Here is a 15752-nt window from a genome sequence, read left to right on the forward strand (position 1 = left end):
GTATGTGAGAATATTTCCTGCTGGTATTTATGTACACTATGTGCATGCGCAGTGCCCACAGAGGTCAGAAGAGGACATCAGATCCCCTGGAACTGGAGGTAAGGATGGTTGTGACCAACATGTGGTCCTCTGCAAGGGCAGTAAGTGCTCTTTAGTCACTGATCCATGTCTCCAGCCCCTGACCTTACTTCCCAAGTAGTTATTTTTCTTGAGAAGTGGTCACTTCTAAAGTTGGAGAATTTCCTGGTAGTTTTTCTTTTTCCTGCAGAATTGAATCTGGGACTTGTATATGCTAGGCAAGCATTCTACCACTAAATTACATCCCCATCATGTCCTTAAAAACTTTTTTTTTTCAGATAGAGTAAGGCTAAGTTTTACAGGATGGCTTCAAACTTGAAATCCTCCTATTTCAGCCTCTGGTAGTATTTTAAAATACAGTCTCCTAATTAAAAGAAAAAGAGCACCCGGGTGTGGTGGGATGTACTTGTACCCCGTTACTTAATTGTCTGACATAAGAGGATTGCTGCAAATGGAGGCTAGCCTGGACTACAAAATGAATTTCAGGCCAGCCCCGGCTACAAAATAAGGTCCTATCCTCCCAAAACAAAACACAACAAACAACAAAACACACAAAATGAAAAGGACGGTGGTTTGCATAGTGTATATAAAATAGAAACAGGATATTCCCTTTCAACCGATCCAGGGGTCTCCAGTCTCCCTGAGTAATCAACAGAGGAGAAGGCCAGTCTAACGTCTTAGGGTTCAAGCCGCCAGCCTACACAAACCTAACCAGAAAACTGGTAGGATTTTCTACAGCAGTAGGATACTTAACCCACGTCTCTCAAAGTTCAAGCATTCGAACATGAGAAACAAGTTACAAGTCATGTTGATGGATCAATAAATTGGCAGGAAGCAAAGCTGGGCCATTTGAAGAGCTAATACTATACATGAACTTTACTCCCCTTGATACAGGGACTTGCTACGTAGTACACGCAGGATTTGAATTATGATCCTCCTAACTCAGCTTCCCAAGGAGGATTATAGGCATGCGCCACTACACCTGGCCAAGGACTTATTACTTGCTTGTCCACCCTGCATCTCACTAACCTTTGAGATTCTTTACATACTTGAGCAGTCGTTTCTTATATATCTTCCCACCATCTGGAAGGTAAGAGAGCATTCAGAATATAACAGGATATAGTTATAGGATAACTACATAATAGAGTAAATTGCTGGGAAGACTGATAAAGACAGCACAAACACAAGACAACATCCTTGATTCTAGGAAAATTCCTCAACTAACCCTCTGATCTGTTTGGAGGTTTACTTTTACCATAATGTAAGAATGAACCCAGATATGAAGACGTGAGTTATAAGTATATATGCTGGTTGAATTAAAAAGTCTTAACTTCCTCTTTCTCCCTTTTCCTTTCTCTTATTTTCCTCTTCGTTTTGGAAACTGTGTGGATGTTTTGTGCACTACATGTGTGTAGAGCCTGCAGAGTCCAGAAGAGGGCATCAGATCCACTGGAATTGGAATTACGGATGGGTTTGAACTGTTTTGTGGGTGCTGAAACCGAACCCTGGTCCTCTGCAAGAGCAACAAGTGCTCAGAATTACTGAGCCATCTCTCCACTCCTCTTCTTGGTCATGATTTAGGGTTGGCAGTGTGCCCAGGGCAGCAGGAACATTTAAGTTTGGTGGTAGAGGCTTGTGGGAGATATTGTCAGCCTTCTAGAATAGGCAACAAGACTTTCCCTACCATCAGCATTGTTATTTTGTTAAAGGGTTTTCCTGGAGAGCAATGTATAATTCCAGATGAGCTCACCCTCTATGCCCCTATTACAAGTCTGAAGGAGTAACCTTGGTACGCACCATAAACTTCCAGTAATCTCTGCAGATCCTTGTATGCTTTGTCGGAGAGCAACAGCCCCATCTTCCTCAGCACATGCTTTAGATTATCGACTCCAACCTTCTTCCCTTTAGAAAGATGCAGATTGTTAACAGGTAAGAATTTTAGCAATGAATGAACGATTTTATTTACTTACTGTGCGTATGGCTATGCAAGCACTTCTGCGCATGTGGAGGCCAGAGGTCAGCCTTTGATCCTCAGGAGGTGTCCATCTTTATTTATTTATTTATTTGTTTGTTTATTTATTTATTTTTGAGACGGGTTTCTCACTGGGAGGTGGGGCTTCCTGAGTAGGCGATGCTGACTGTCAGTGACTCCAAGGATTTGCCTGGCTCTGCATTTTTAGCACTTGGATTACAAGTTGATGCCACCATGTCCAGTTTTTTTCTGCGGGTTCTGGGATTAACTCTCAGGTCCTCTTGTAAGTTCTTTCTGGACTAAGCTATGCCCCAAGCCTGGATGGTTTTAGATCATGGAAAATTATTTTAATTATTTATGAGGTACAATCCTGTTATAGGATTGAAATCTCAAGGGAAGTCGTTAAGATACATAAGTTCAAGGGGCATGTGAATGTGTCATTTATTAAGAAAGAGAACTTATCCTTTAATTCAAGAGAAGGGAAAGCTCACATTCCAGATACAAATCAAACCCCACCTTGAGACTGAATTGATGGAAGAAGGTCATTGGCTAATAAAGGAACTGCCTCGGCCCATTTCATTGGTTAGAAGATAGGTGGGAGGAGAAAACAGAACAAAACGCTGAGAGGAAGAGGAAGTGAGCTCAGACTCGACAGCTCTCCTCTCCGGAGCAGACGCCTCAGAGAGACGCCATGCTCCCCGCTCCAGGGAAGATGCATGCTATGAAGCTCCGACCCAGGATGGACTTAGAATAGAATCTTCCCGGTAAGACCGGTGCTATACAGATGATAAGAAATGGGCTAGTCCAGGTGGAGAGTTAGCCTAGAAGAGGCTAGGTAGAAATGAGCCAAGCAGTGTTTAAATGAATACAGTTTGTGTGTTGTTATTTCGGGCAAAAGCTAGCCGAGCAGGTGGCTGGGGTGTTGGGGACGCAACCCCGCCGCCGCTCATATTACTACAGTTGGCGCCCACGTGGACAACTGAATCCACAGAAAGCCTGAAAAAGCTTGGGAAAGAGTAAAGCATGTTTTCTGGATAGCAACAATTTCTCGGGTCTACTCTGCTTGCTAGAAGCAAGCAAGCGCCTCATCTAAGAGAGGCTTCCTGACTCAGCTTCAGCTGCAAAACCCTGCAGCTCTTAAGAGGTCCTGCCACGAAACACTTAAACCGTGTTAACGAAAAGCTGAACGCATGCTTTTCGGTTTTAAGCCGTAGCAGGAAAAAAGCTGCACCGTTTAAAAATGCCGGCTTTCTGGGCTGTCCTGTCAGGGCAAACTCTGACTCTTATAAACATGGCTACAGCCAGTACCTCAGCCATGAGGCTGGAAAGCTAAAAAACGGGCTGAATCCAGCCGTCAAAGCCACGCCTTTAGTCCTACTGATACTGCTTGGTAAATTAAAGACTCATGTGGTCAGAAAAACAGAGAGAGATACAGTAAAGAGAGCGTCAAAGACAAAGAAAATTTTTAAATGATTTACTGTGTGTTAAAAATATATGCAAGCTAAAAGTTGAAGTTCTTAAAGTTAAAAAAAAAAGGGAAGAGAGTTGTTGTGTGTGGTGGTACACGCCTTTAATCCCAGTGCCTAAAAGGCAGAGACAAACAGATCTCTGTGAGTTCAAGGTGTAGTAGCAAACACCTTTAATCCCAATGCCTGGGAGGCAGAGACAGGCGGATCTCCGAGAGTTCAAAGACAGCCTGGTCTACAGAATTATTCCAGGTCAAAGATATATGCTCAAAAAGCAAAAAGTTAACCTAGGAATGTCACAGCTTAGATTCTTAAGCGCCTAGTGATTTAAAGGTGCAAATCAAAAGTGCTCCTGGATAGTAAAAAATTGTAGATTCACAATAGGACAGATTCAGACCACTAAATGAGTCACATTGTTGGATGAATATACGTAGGCTCGGGAGAGAGAAGAAAAAGAATATAAAAAATAAAGTTAATGTTAAAAAAAAGGTAAAGTCTTTAAAGAGACAGAGTACAGATAGTTAAGAGATTAAAAGAAATAAAGAAAAATAAGCCACGTAAAAATGGAAAATTCACAGAGAGTCTGGATTATGTACATTGTGTTTTCTTTAAAATTTTTGACTGTGAAGGAGCTAAATACAGAGAGACATTTCATTATATGGGCTGCCAAGTGGAACCAGAACGGATATCATGAGGGTATGATTTCAGAATTTGGATCTAAGGATATGATACTTTGGAAAAGAGATTCTTCTTTTGTTTTCACAGAGGATCAGACCCTGTGGATTGCATCTATTCTAATTTGGTATGATGGACCACGTCCTCCTGAAGGGTTGCTTTGAACATCTTCAGAAAATTGCTTCGCTCAACTGCCAACTGAGATGAAACTAGCACACAGGTTATACCGTGAAAGACCTAATTAACGACGCCCCCATTTAGCAGGAAGCAGTTTGGAGAGAAAAAACTGCGCCCATGTTCCCAAAATATTGTTTATAAATGTTCTTTTACATTTAAAGGGGGATATGATATAGATATGAATAATTTGCATTAGTATAGATTTTGCTTTATTGATAAAGATTTAAGGTCAATTTTGTTATATGTCTAAGTGTTTCTGATTTTGATTAAGGTATTGTGATTGTGTAGTTCATTTAAATATGTACTGCATAATTAAGAAATATAGGTTGTTAATGGATAATCATCGATAATAGTAAAGCTTGTAGTCATGTTAGTTAATATTTTCTAGATGTGCGTAGATATATTTTAGATAGACATTCTTCATGTCTTTCAAAGATTACAGAATAGGACATTTAATGTTTTAATAACTTAGGGTTTTTCATGACAATGAGACACTCTGCTCCTGGCAGCACCAATCTACTTCAAGAGGAAGATGGGCATAGAAGAGGCTCGTTATGGAGTTTGATAGCCATTTGGGCAAGAAACTGTTCTTGCCTGGACTGTTGCATAAACTGGACACAGAGAACCCACAGAGAGAGGACTGCTGAACTTGCCTAAGGTGAGATGATCTTTCGAGGTTCCTGATGCATGAAAGATTCTGCGTGACATTCTGCAGGACACAATAGTGACTGAACTGACTTTGAATTTTCCTGCTTTATGGAAATGTCTGCTGGATACTATGGGTCTGAAGGCTGAAGATGGATGCCCCAATGGTACAGAGGAACTTTGGGTGACTGTCCAGGCAGCGAGATGTCTCTGTCATTTCTAGAGTTTTAAAAGTTGCTTTTTTCTTGTTTGCTTAGGTAGTATTGTATCTTTCTGGAGTCTTTGATGGAGTTAAGAATAGTTAGTTATAGTTATAGTTTTCCTTAGTTATGATAAAGATTATTTTAACTTTTACTTGATAACTGTTTTGTTATATGTAATTTTGCTATGTTAAAGTTAAAGCCTTTTTTTTGTTTAAACCGAAAAAGGGGAAATGATGGAGGAAGGTCATTGGCTAATAAAGGAACTGCCTCAGCCCATTTCATTGGTTAGAAGATAGGTGGGAGGAGAAAACAGAACAAAACGCTGAGAGGAAGAGGAAGTGAGCTCAGACTCAACAGCTCTCCTCTCCGGAGCAGACGCCTCAGAGAGATGCCACGCTCCCCACTCCAGGGAAGATGCACGCTATGAAGCTCCGACCCAGGATGGACTTAGAATAGAATCTTCCCGGTAAGACCGGTGCTATACAGATGATAAGAAATGGGCTAGTCCAGGTGCGAGAGTTAGCCTAGAAGAGGCTAGGTAGAAATGAGCCAAGCAGTGTTTAAATGAATACAGTTTGTGTGTTGTTATTTCGGGCAAAAGCTAGCCGAGCAGGTGGCTGGGGTGTTGGGGACGCAGCCCCGCCGCCGCTCATATTACTACACTGAATAGTACTCCTTTATATTTTGGCTGTTTAGACAGCAGGTCTAATTTCCCAGTAATGTTTCCTGAATCCCCCCCATGAGAGAGAGAGAGAGAGAGAGAGAGAGAGAGAGAGAGAGAGAGAGAGATCCTAACAAACAAAGCCCAAATCAAATATAAGATTGTGAAACAAATATTCAAACTCTTAATTTTGTAGGAGAGCTAATTTAGCATGTCAGTAGTAGCCTCAAAAGAAAACTAATGCTTGAAGACAGTATTTTTTCTATAAAACATTAAGGCCTTAGTTAACAGTGAATGCCTTTTAACTAGAACTACTTACCAGTAAAAGCTTTTGCTTCATTTATTAACACATTTAAATCAACCATTTCATTTTCTGTAAGAAAAGACAATCCGGTTGGAAAAATTACAATGCATACTTGTTGTAAAGAGTTGGATTCAGCCATCTTTCATGATTTCCATTATTAACTATTTTAGCTCAAGAAGAAGCAAAAAAGGAGGAGCTGGGCCTTTAAGACATCATCCATCACTGTACACCATTCTGAGCTAGGCTGCCATTCTGTCTCTCTAGACACTGGTCCTGGGTCTGAATTACAGAACAGTCCCATGAAGACCCTGCGCTCATCTCTCATTTCCTTCCTGATGGATTACACTGGTTTTGCCTCTTTGACATTCCTGTCTAGCAGAATTGATCTTATAAAAGCATTAATGAACTATTTCATTAGAAGTAGGTCTATACATTTAGGCCAGTAATCCCAGCATTCAGGAGGATGGCCATGCATTTAAAGCATGTGGGCTACAGCATCGGACAAAAAAAAAGAGAAATAGGTAAACATGCGAAGGAAGAGATGAAGTAGGGGTGAAGCATGCTTGTTAACTGGCTGCATAGACGACGTGAACACAGCCAAATGTTTCGTAAACTTTCTGAAGAGACTGCCTTTGTTTTCTTTTTCTTTCTTTCTTTTTTTTTTTAAATGCTTATAAGGCCTTACACAGAAGCCCTGGTGGCAGTGGTGGTGTGGGAGGTCTTTCTGTCTGTGTGTTGCTTTTATTGGTTAATGAATAAAGAACTGCTTTGAGCCTATGGCAGAGAAGAACGGAAAGGAGGGGAAAGCTAGGCTGTAAGCTGGGAGAAAGAAGGGCAGAGGCAAAGAGAAGCAATGGAGCTGCCGCCAGAGTCAGACATGCCAAAACTTTGCCAGTAAGCCACTGCCATATGGGGATACACAGATGAATCGAAATGGGTTAAATTAATGTAAGAGTTAGCCAATAAGAAGCTAGAGCTCATGGGCCAAGCGGTGATTTAATTAATACAGTTTCTGTGTGATTATTTCGGGTCTAAGCTAGCTGGGCGGCCAGAACCACCAAGCAGCATTTCCTCCAACACAGTGGTGTGTGAAATACTCACCATCCAAAGGCAGATGATTCATCAGGTCCTCACAGTCTTCCTTCTCAAGTTCAAATTCCGCAGCCTTCAAAGTGAGTGGCAGCTTAGAGTAGCGGACTTTTTTCCCTTAAGAAATAAGGAGAGGGAAGTAAAGCAAGGGATTCCCTGAGTGGAAGATGACAGCTTTAAGGATATTGAGAGTGGGGCTCCGTGGTTCATAGCACATTCTGCTCTCCCAGAAGACTGCAGTTTTGTTCCTAGCACACACATCATGCAGCTCACAGTCACTTGTAACTCCAGTTCCAGGGGAGGTGACTCTTTTCTGGACTCTATGGGCTCCTGCACACATGTGCATACACCCACATACATGGCACATAATTTAAAAAAATAAATCCTTAAAAAAGGCTATGGATCTTAAAGACCATGGATTCAATCCCGGGGGACAGTGAGATGCTGGCTATTTTACAACCCAGATTGGTCACCATTGGAGCTGGGGAGAGAAAAGGATCCTCACTAAGGTCCAAGTCTCAGTTGACGTGATCACAGCTGAAGGTAAACTGTAATAGAGAGAGCCTTGTAACTGAAAGATCCTCAGGTCTGCTACAGTGACACAGGACTAAACGCCTTCCTAAGCTACGGCAAACCACAAGAGGGGCGCCGTGCTGTGAACCGTAGCTGAGTTCTGAGGCTGGAGCCAGAGTCAGCAAACTCGCGGGATCATGAAACAGCAAGACTCCAGTCAGTGAGACCTTTAAACAAAGTAAATGTGAAGGCAGGAACTGCAGGTCCCGTTCTCGGGACTCATACCTTTGATGGGCACCACACTGCTCAGTAATCTTTTCTTATAGATGGTTCCATCCTCTGTAAGACACGGTGAAACACAAGGAAAGGGATGAGAAACTGTAATATTCTCTCTCTCTCTCTCTGCCTTGTACAAGTGAGGAGAGCAGTTTACCACTAAGCTACATCTCTGGCCATGAACATATGACTTACCTAGAAATCTGTTTCACCCTCAAATAACAGCAGAAGGACTGTTCTCAACTTGCTAAGTCTGAAACTTTAGTTGGCACACATGGCAACTGGTAAGGCGTGTTATACACACATTTTTATCTTTGGTTTTCTACTTGTTTTCTTTTATTATTGCACTATAGCCTTCCCCCTTTTCTGCCCATGAGGCAGACCTATATGTTTAACCAAATGGCAGGCCATATAAAAGGATAATATTAAAAGTAGTTACCTGACAGGCATGTTACCACATGCCTCCTCTCAGCAGTAGAGAAGCTGAGACAGGAGAATTACAATTTGAGGCAAGCTTGGGCTACATAGTGAGTTCAAGGCCAGTCTGAGCTATGTAATAAGTCTCTCTCTCTCTCTCTCTCTCTCTCTCTCTCAAAAAAAAAAAAAGTTGTCAATTTAAGCAGTAATAAAACAAATATTTTAAATTACGTGCTAGATTAACTCCATAAGCGAAGGTGAAGGAAAAATGGGACAGATAGTATTTATTGACACAACATATCCTCATGGGCTCTATCTGTCCCCAGAGAGCTCCAGACTGTGGACCCTCCACGGCTGGCACGTGTCTAATGCGCTCTCCAGTAAAGGACATCTGCCTCTCCTTGCTACTTTCCCTGAGACAACGTGCTAGGAAAGCTGCAGGGTGGTAGAGGGCTGGCTTAGCACTCTGAAGATCACCAGTGATACCAAAGGGAAGGAGGGAGGCAGGGAAGGCAAGAAGGCAGGGCTTAAGGGAGGGAAGGAGAAGGCAATTTTCAGATTGTTCCTTGAAAGAACAATGAGGAGGCTAGTGGGGGAGGTGGCAGACACAGGGAAGGGGCAGCCTTAGGTGCATGAGGCGAGAATTCAGAGCGGGGAAATGACAGACACCAAATAGGCAGTTTTAGGTGCATGCGCAATTCAGATGAGGGAAGTGGCAAACCCAGGGAAGCTGCAGTCTAATGTGCCTGTGGCGAGAATTCAGATGGATACTGAGCCTTGGCTGCTCAGGACGCTGCTGCTCCCTCCAGGGGGCACTAGTACCCAGCCAATGTGCAAGCTTGCCCTCCTCGGGGGGGGGGGGGGGGGACGGGCACAGTTGGGATAGAAACAATGGGGGCAGGGAAGAAGGGCTCTGTTGGGGTTCTTGGAAATGGGCGGGATGCAGAGGTAAAAGGTCAGCCTCTAGGTCTCCTCACTCCCCACCCCATGAGCCTTGCAGGTGATCCGGAGGCAGAACTTTTGAGAGGCTTGTGGGTTATCCACTGACAGAGGGATACTGTCTACACAGGCGAGTGATGCTGAAGGGACCCTGCTCACAGGAATTTATCTTTTTGCTGCATTGTGGGGAGAGGGGAGGTTTCCCAGGGGACAGACAGACGTGAGGTACATTGTGGGAGTTGGGGGCGGGGCTACAGAAATTACCCAGGGCTCACTGGCTGAATATAAGGGAGAAGTTTCTCACTGTCAAATTAAAACACAAACAAGACAAGGGCTTCTTATTCATGGCCGTTCTCACCCAGGACGCCCACAGTACCCCATTCATCTCTCTGAACCCCAGCTGCATACTAAGTACTCACTAGCGATGGGCAGAGATTTTAACAGCTTCAACTCTTCTCTTTCAGTGAGTGCAATTCCTATGCTTTCCAGAAAGTTTCTTATGTCTTTGGCGTCAACTTTTTCTCCTTTAAGTAAAAGGGAATTATTTCAGGTTAAGAGATAATAATTTTAAGTTAAGAACAATATAATGAGATCCAGCATTCCCTTTAACAGCAGGGCAAGCCAGTACAGGATGTGAGCTGACGTGACTAATCTGGAGTTATCTGAAAGCGTTTTTTAAGTCAGGTAAGAGGACAGTACTTGTCTTCTGTGCTGGGGTCAGGACAGCACGGAGCAGCCCCGTGTAACAGCCCACCGGCGGCAGCACGACCATTGGAACTTCATCTTCAGTATGGTGGCAACAAGAGGCAGGAGGTCCTGGTGCCCTTCCTGCATGGGATTATGGCGCTATGAAGGGGCCTCAGGAGCAGGAGGCTCTTTGTTTTCCCTTTCCATCCTCCACAGTGTGAGGACACAGTGTCCAAGGCACCGCCTAAAGCAGGAAGTGGCCCCAAACTCAGCAGACGCTGGGTAGGCATGCGTGTTGGTGTTGGATTTTCCAGTCCCCACAGTGATGAAAAACAAACATAAATTTATAAATTATAATTACTCAGACCATGGTATTTTGTTATATAAGCATGAGAACATTAAGATTAAGAACAGATGGCATAGGACTTACATAATTGTACTTGTATGCAAAATCTCTCATTTCTACTTAATGGCCCGAATTATGGTACTGACTGTTCATACTGATCATATTCCCGATGCAAAAATTTTGCATTCAGATTCACTATGGTAATCTATATTTCATTTCTTCTAACACTAGTGAAATGAACACTGTACTGGCACACATGTTGAAGCTAATATCTCTCTCTGAGGGGGGCTATGCTTCTAAATTTCTAATGTTCAAAATTGTTGTCAAAGAGACAAAATTATCTCTGCCTAGGTAAGAAGCTGAGTGATGTCAGTGAGCACTGGAGGGTAGACCCTCTAAAGAAAGGCAGTTCCCACCCAGACCAAGTCTCAGGCTTCCAGGGACTACATCTTACATGAACTCTCACCTGTGAAAGATTTTGCTGCATCCATCAACACATCCAAATCTACCTTTTCATGTTCTGCAAGAAAATTCAAAATTTAGATTCGAAGATGAAGACATATTTTTTTTAAAAAAATCATATAAAGTTCTTGCTTTTGTTCAAAATTTTTATTTTATTGGCTTTTTGAGACAGGGTTTTTCTGTGTAACAGCCCTGACTACCCTAGAACTCTCTTTGCCAACCAGGCTGGCCTTGAACTCAGAGAGATCCGCCTGCCTCTGCTGAGTGATGGAATTAAAGGTGTGCGCCACCACACTGGCTCAGAATTTTTATCTTTTAAACCAACGAAAACATATAATAAAGAAAAGACTCAAGCTGTGCATGTGTGTCCATTCAGTGACTACTCTTTCTCTTTTCTGCCTCACTGCATTCTGGGAGAGGGGTTTTGCTGAGGTCAGCAGAACCAGTCCTCTCATGCTGTGTGGATGACACAGAGAAGAGCACTTCTCCAAGAGTGGTCCACCCGCCTCCCGAGTCTCCTACACCCTGGACCTTTCCCACAGCATCTCCGTTTGCACTGGCGACTGGGAAAACTACTTCCATCTTTGAAATGAGGACATCTGAAGGCACTAGCTGTCATTCTGTCCTGCACTATGTGTGCTTGTAGTAAGATGTCAGTTTCACTTAAGAATGGCCTTAACAAGGTTTTTGTATTTTTTTTGTGTGCGTACGTGTGTGTGTGTGTGTGTGTGTGTGTGTGTGTGTGTGTGTAGGCCAGAGTTCAACCTTGGGTGTCATTCCTCAGGAGTCCTCTGCCATATTTTTTGAGACAAGGTCTCTCACTGAGACCTGGGACCAAATATGTCAGGACTGCTGGCCAGCAAGTCCCTTCTCCACTTCCTCCATGCTTACAAGTGTGTGCGTGATGTCCAGCTTTTTATGTGGGTTTTGAGATTGAATTCCGATCCGCACACTTGTGCGGAAAGTGCTCTACAGACTGAGCCATCCCCTCAGCTATAAATCTGATTTGAAAAAATACTGAATGTTATGAAGCCATGTATGGGTAAAAATGAAATGCTCAGGCAGACTACTACACTTTGCTGTAACCAAGTATATAGAAGGTAGCTACATTTAAGAAGCTACTTGCTCAGTTTTGAGAGAATAGCCAGGAAGAGAGTATGGAAAGGCTATCAGACGCTTCTGCCAGTGATTTGCATGTGTATGAAGTCAGGTTATCTTTATATATTTTTACCAAAACTAAATTAGTCCAACAAGGGCCGGGGCTGCAACTCAGTGGCTGAGTGCATACCTACCATATGTGAGGCCCTATGTTCAATCCCCAGTATTACTTCAAACCAGAATAAAATAAAACAACCAAAATATTCCAGCAGATTGCAAGAGAAAGCATATATGGGCATCTAGTTATGCATTAAAATCATTAATAAAAATGTTAAGACAATTATTCTCTGGAAAAATATTTCCATAAGATGTATTTTATCAAGTAATAAATTTATTGATTTTTCAAAAAATATGAGTCAGGCTTTGTGGCACACACTTGCAACCCCCCAGCACTGAGGACTGAGGCAGGAGAATCAGGAGTTTGAAGCGAACCTGGGGCTTCATAGGAATTTCCTCATCAGGCTATGCAATGAGACCCGGTCTCAAAAGATAGCAACAATAAGTTTAAAGAATTAGTAAACATTATTAAAATGTGTTTTAGCTTTAACACAATAAATATTGATAACTACTAATTTACAAAACAGCATAAAGGAGTTCTGAGTCAAAAAAGAACCCCTAGTGAGGCACCGATGTCTTTGCTGGTTGGTTTAAAAGTTTTTAGATATATTTCTTAAAGGTTTAATATCATTAACCCGTCTCCTGCATTTGCCACCTGCATGGTTCTGCAGGAAAAGCCTGAAATCCAATCTGTCCTCAGTTTTTCTTTTCATCTTGTTTCTTTCCTTGCTGCTCTCAGGCTTGACAGGACGGGGTCTCTGGGATAAAGAAGTTGAGAGCGCTCACCAGTCACTGGCAGGTGAGCCTGCAGGTCCTTCAGTTCTTTCGCTTTCAGCTTGAAACCAGTGTTCTGAAGAACACTTTTCACATCATGGACATTAACTTTCCCTCCTTAAAGAAAACAAGAAACAGTAAAGTTGTTACAAAATGAAACATTTGAACTGTTAACTCCCACCCAGAAGTGGAAGCACAAAGGCGCTGATCAAGTCACATAGCAGGCAGGAACAGGAGTCCATAATTACACTTCTGAGAGGAGCGCACGAGCAAGAGCAGTGCACTTTGGCAGTTCTGGTGAGCTAGGCCAAGAGAATAATAGAATTCTGGGTAAAAAATAGGTTTGAGACTTACTACAGTAACAAAAAAATAGCCTCCCAAAGATACTTTTTCATAAAAGGAAAACTACAGTTAATGAGAAAGAATTATTTAAAACTACTGGCATGGTTTTTATTGATGCAATCTGAAATCTGACTTATTTATAAAGTGTCAGCATGTATATTATATAATATGTGATATATATTATATGTGTAATATATGTATAATAATATAATATATTGTATTTTAGATGAGTTAAAAATTAAATGTTAAAAAACTGAAACCACAGGAAAATAAGGGGAAGCCAGAAAAGAAGTGGTTGAGTACACAAAATGAAAAATACCCATATATCAAAGTTGATCATAGTTCCCTAGGTCTGAAGGACTATGGGTATGTGAGTCACTGCTAATGGGCGGGCAGAGCTGCGTTTTGGGGTGATAAAGTGTTGTCTAACTGATTGTGGTGATATTGTACAACTCTATTAGTCTACTAAAGTTGTAAACTTTAAGTGGATGAACTAGAGAGCATGTGAGCTGTTTCCCCCTTTCATTTCAATACAGTATATGAAAATAAAATGCAAATAACCAACCAGGAAAATATTCACTATGTATATGACAATGTGCTTATAGTTGATATATAAAGGGGTCATTTTAATTATTAGCAATACATGTTTATACTACAGTAGGATAATGGACAAATGGCCCCGATAAGAAACTCAAAATTTGGAAGCAATAATGATATATGTCTATTTTAGGGTTTCTATTGCTATGATGAAACACCATGACCAAAAGCAAGTTGGGGAGGAAAGGGTTTATTTGGTTTATACTTCCCCATCACTGTTCATGACTGAAGGAAGTCAGGGAGGGACTCAAGCAGGGCAGGAGCTGATGGAGAAGCCATGGATCAGTGCTGCTTACCGGCTTGCTCCCCATGGCTTGCTCAACCTGTTTTCTTATAGAACTCAGCACCACCAGCCCAGGGATAGCACCACCCACAGTGGGCTGGGCCCTCCTCATCAGTCATTAATTGAGAACATGCCCTACAGGCTTGCCTCCAGGGATCTTATGGAGGCATTTCCTTAACTGAGGTCCCTTCTTTCAGATGATCAGTTTGTGTCAAGTTGACATAAAACCAGTCAGCACAGTATAATAACCTTTCATTTTTCAGGATAAGAAAAAATAAAAATAACATTTTTATTTTTAATAATGAATGAAAATATTCATTTTCATTGAATCAAATTAGCAAGAATCTAAAATTCTGAAAATGATATCTGAGTACTAAATGTAAAATGAACAAAACACCAAGTAAGAGTTGAATTAAAATAGACCTGTACAAGGAAACAGTAGTGTAACAATGTATGTAAGTGTAGTAACAATGCATGAGTCCATTTTTCTTATATATAATTTTATATTCCAGATAATTCTTGAATATCTAACAGACAGCAAACAATTACTGAATGAAATTCATCGCTTTGTTATTTTATACTTTAAGGAAAGTCTCAAATTTTATTGTTCTTGTCTTTTTCTCACTCACCTTTGAATGACTTCACACCAGACAGCAATTCTTTCTCAAACAGAGTTTTGTCGGCTGTAGGATAAAACACGATGGTGTTTTTGAAGGATGATAAAGTCTACGTTCATACATACAGAAAGGAAAGACTTAGACACATCACATTTCATTCTCAATGAGAGGTTAGACCCCAGCTCTGGGAGAAGCCTCAGCACAGAGGACCGAATCCATGGGGACTAAGTACAAAAGCTGTACCCAGGTGCACTGAAGCACAAAACCTTTTTCTTTTTTAATTTGGCTTCATCTTTTTCTTTTATCTATCATTCAGTTCTTTCATTTTCTTTCTGATTCATAAGTGTTTTATGTCTCCCAAAGGAACAACAACAAGAACAGGTCTTAAGATAGGACTTCTGTCTTAGGGGACCTTTTCCTAAACCTAATCAAAATGAGCACAGGAGCTCTAGAAGTGTTAGCTGGAAGCTTGGCTAGGGTCCTGCCTGTAATCTCAACAGCCAGAGGAATTCAGAGTTCCAGATCAATTCTGGCTACATAGTGAAACACTTAGAAAAAAAAGGCTCTTTTCCCTTACATGTAGAATCTATTTTAAAATATATGTGTGCACACACATATTTACCTATCATACACACATGAGGTATGAAAGCAGAAGGGAATTACTTGGGAGAAAGAAGGGGTCAGTGAGAAAGGGGAAAATGGGATGAAGAGAGTACTGAGAAGGCAAGTATGAGCAAGGTAGCAAGATATATATATGCATGAAAAATGCAGCATCATATATTCCAACCAAAATAAGTAATAAGTTATTAAAAAATAGGAGAAATGCTTAGGTAGGGCTGGGTCTTTTTTTTTTTTCTGCCAGGAACTCACGTGCAGACCAGGATGGCTTTGAACTTGTAGTGATCATCCTACCTCTACCTCTGAAGAGTTGGCTCAGCAGGTCAATGAACTTGCCCCCGCCCAGGACAAACACCGTGGAAGAGAACCCATCCCACACTAGCTGCCCTTTGACTT

General features: G+C 41.7%; 1 protein-coding gene across 1 annotated transcript in view; it reads right to left on the minus strand.

The window, feature by feature from the left end:
- Efcab3 (EF-hand calcium binding domain 3) overlaps window positions 1–15752 on the minus strand; it is a 370379-nt gene that overhangs the window by 38138 nt on the left and 316489 nt on the right. The window contains 9 exon segments of the mRNA XM_075941765.1: window positions 1108–1161; window positions 1876–1980; window positions 6197–6250; window positions 7283–7387; window positions 8069–8122; window positions 9835–9939; window positions 10915–10968; window positions 12912–13016; window positions 14751–14804. Of these exon segments, the coding sequence (XP_075797880.1) occupies window positions 1108–1161; window positions 1876–1980; window positions 6197–6250; window positions 7283–7387; window positions 8069–8122; window positions 9835–9939; window positions 10915–10968; window positions 12912–13016; window positions 14751–14804 (690 nt within the window).

Source organism: Microtus pennsylvanicus, chromosome 11, assembly GCF_037038515.1.
Source record: "Microtus pennsylvanicus isolate mMicPen1 chromosome 11, mMicPen1.hap1, whole genome shotgun sequence".
Taxonomy (NCBI): domain Eukaryota; kingdom Metazoa; phylum Chordata; class Mammalia; order Rodentia; family Cricetidae; genus Microtus; species Microtus pennsylvanicus.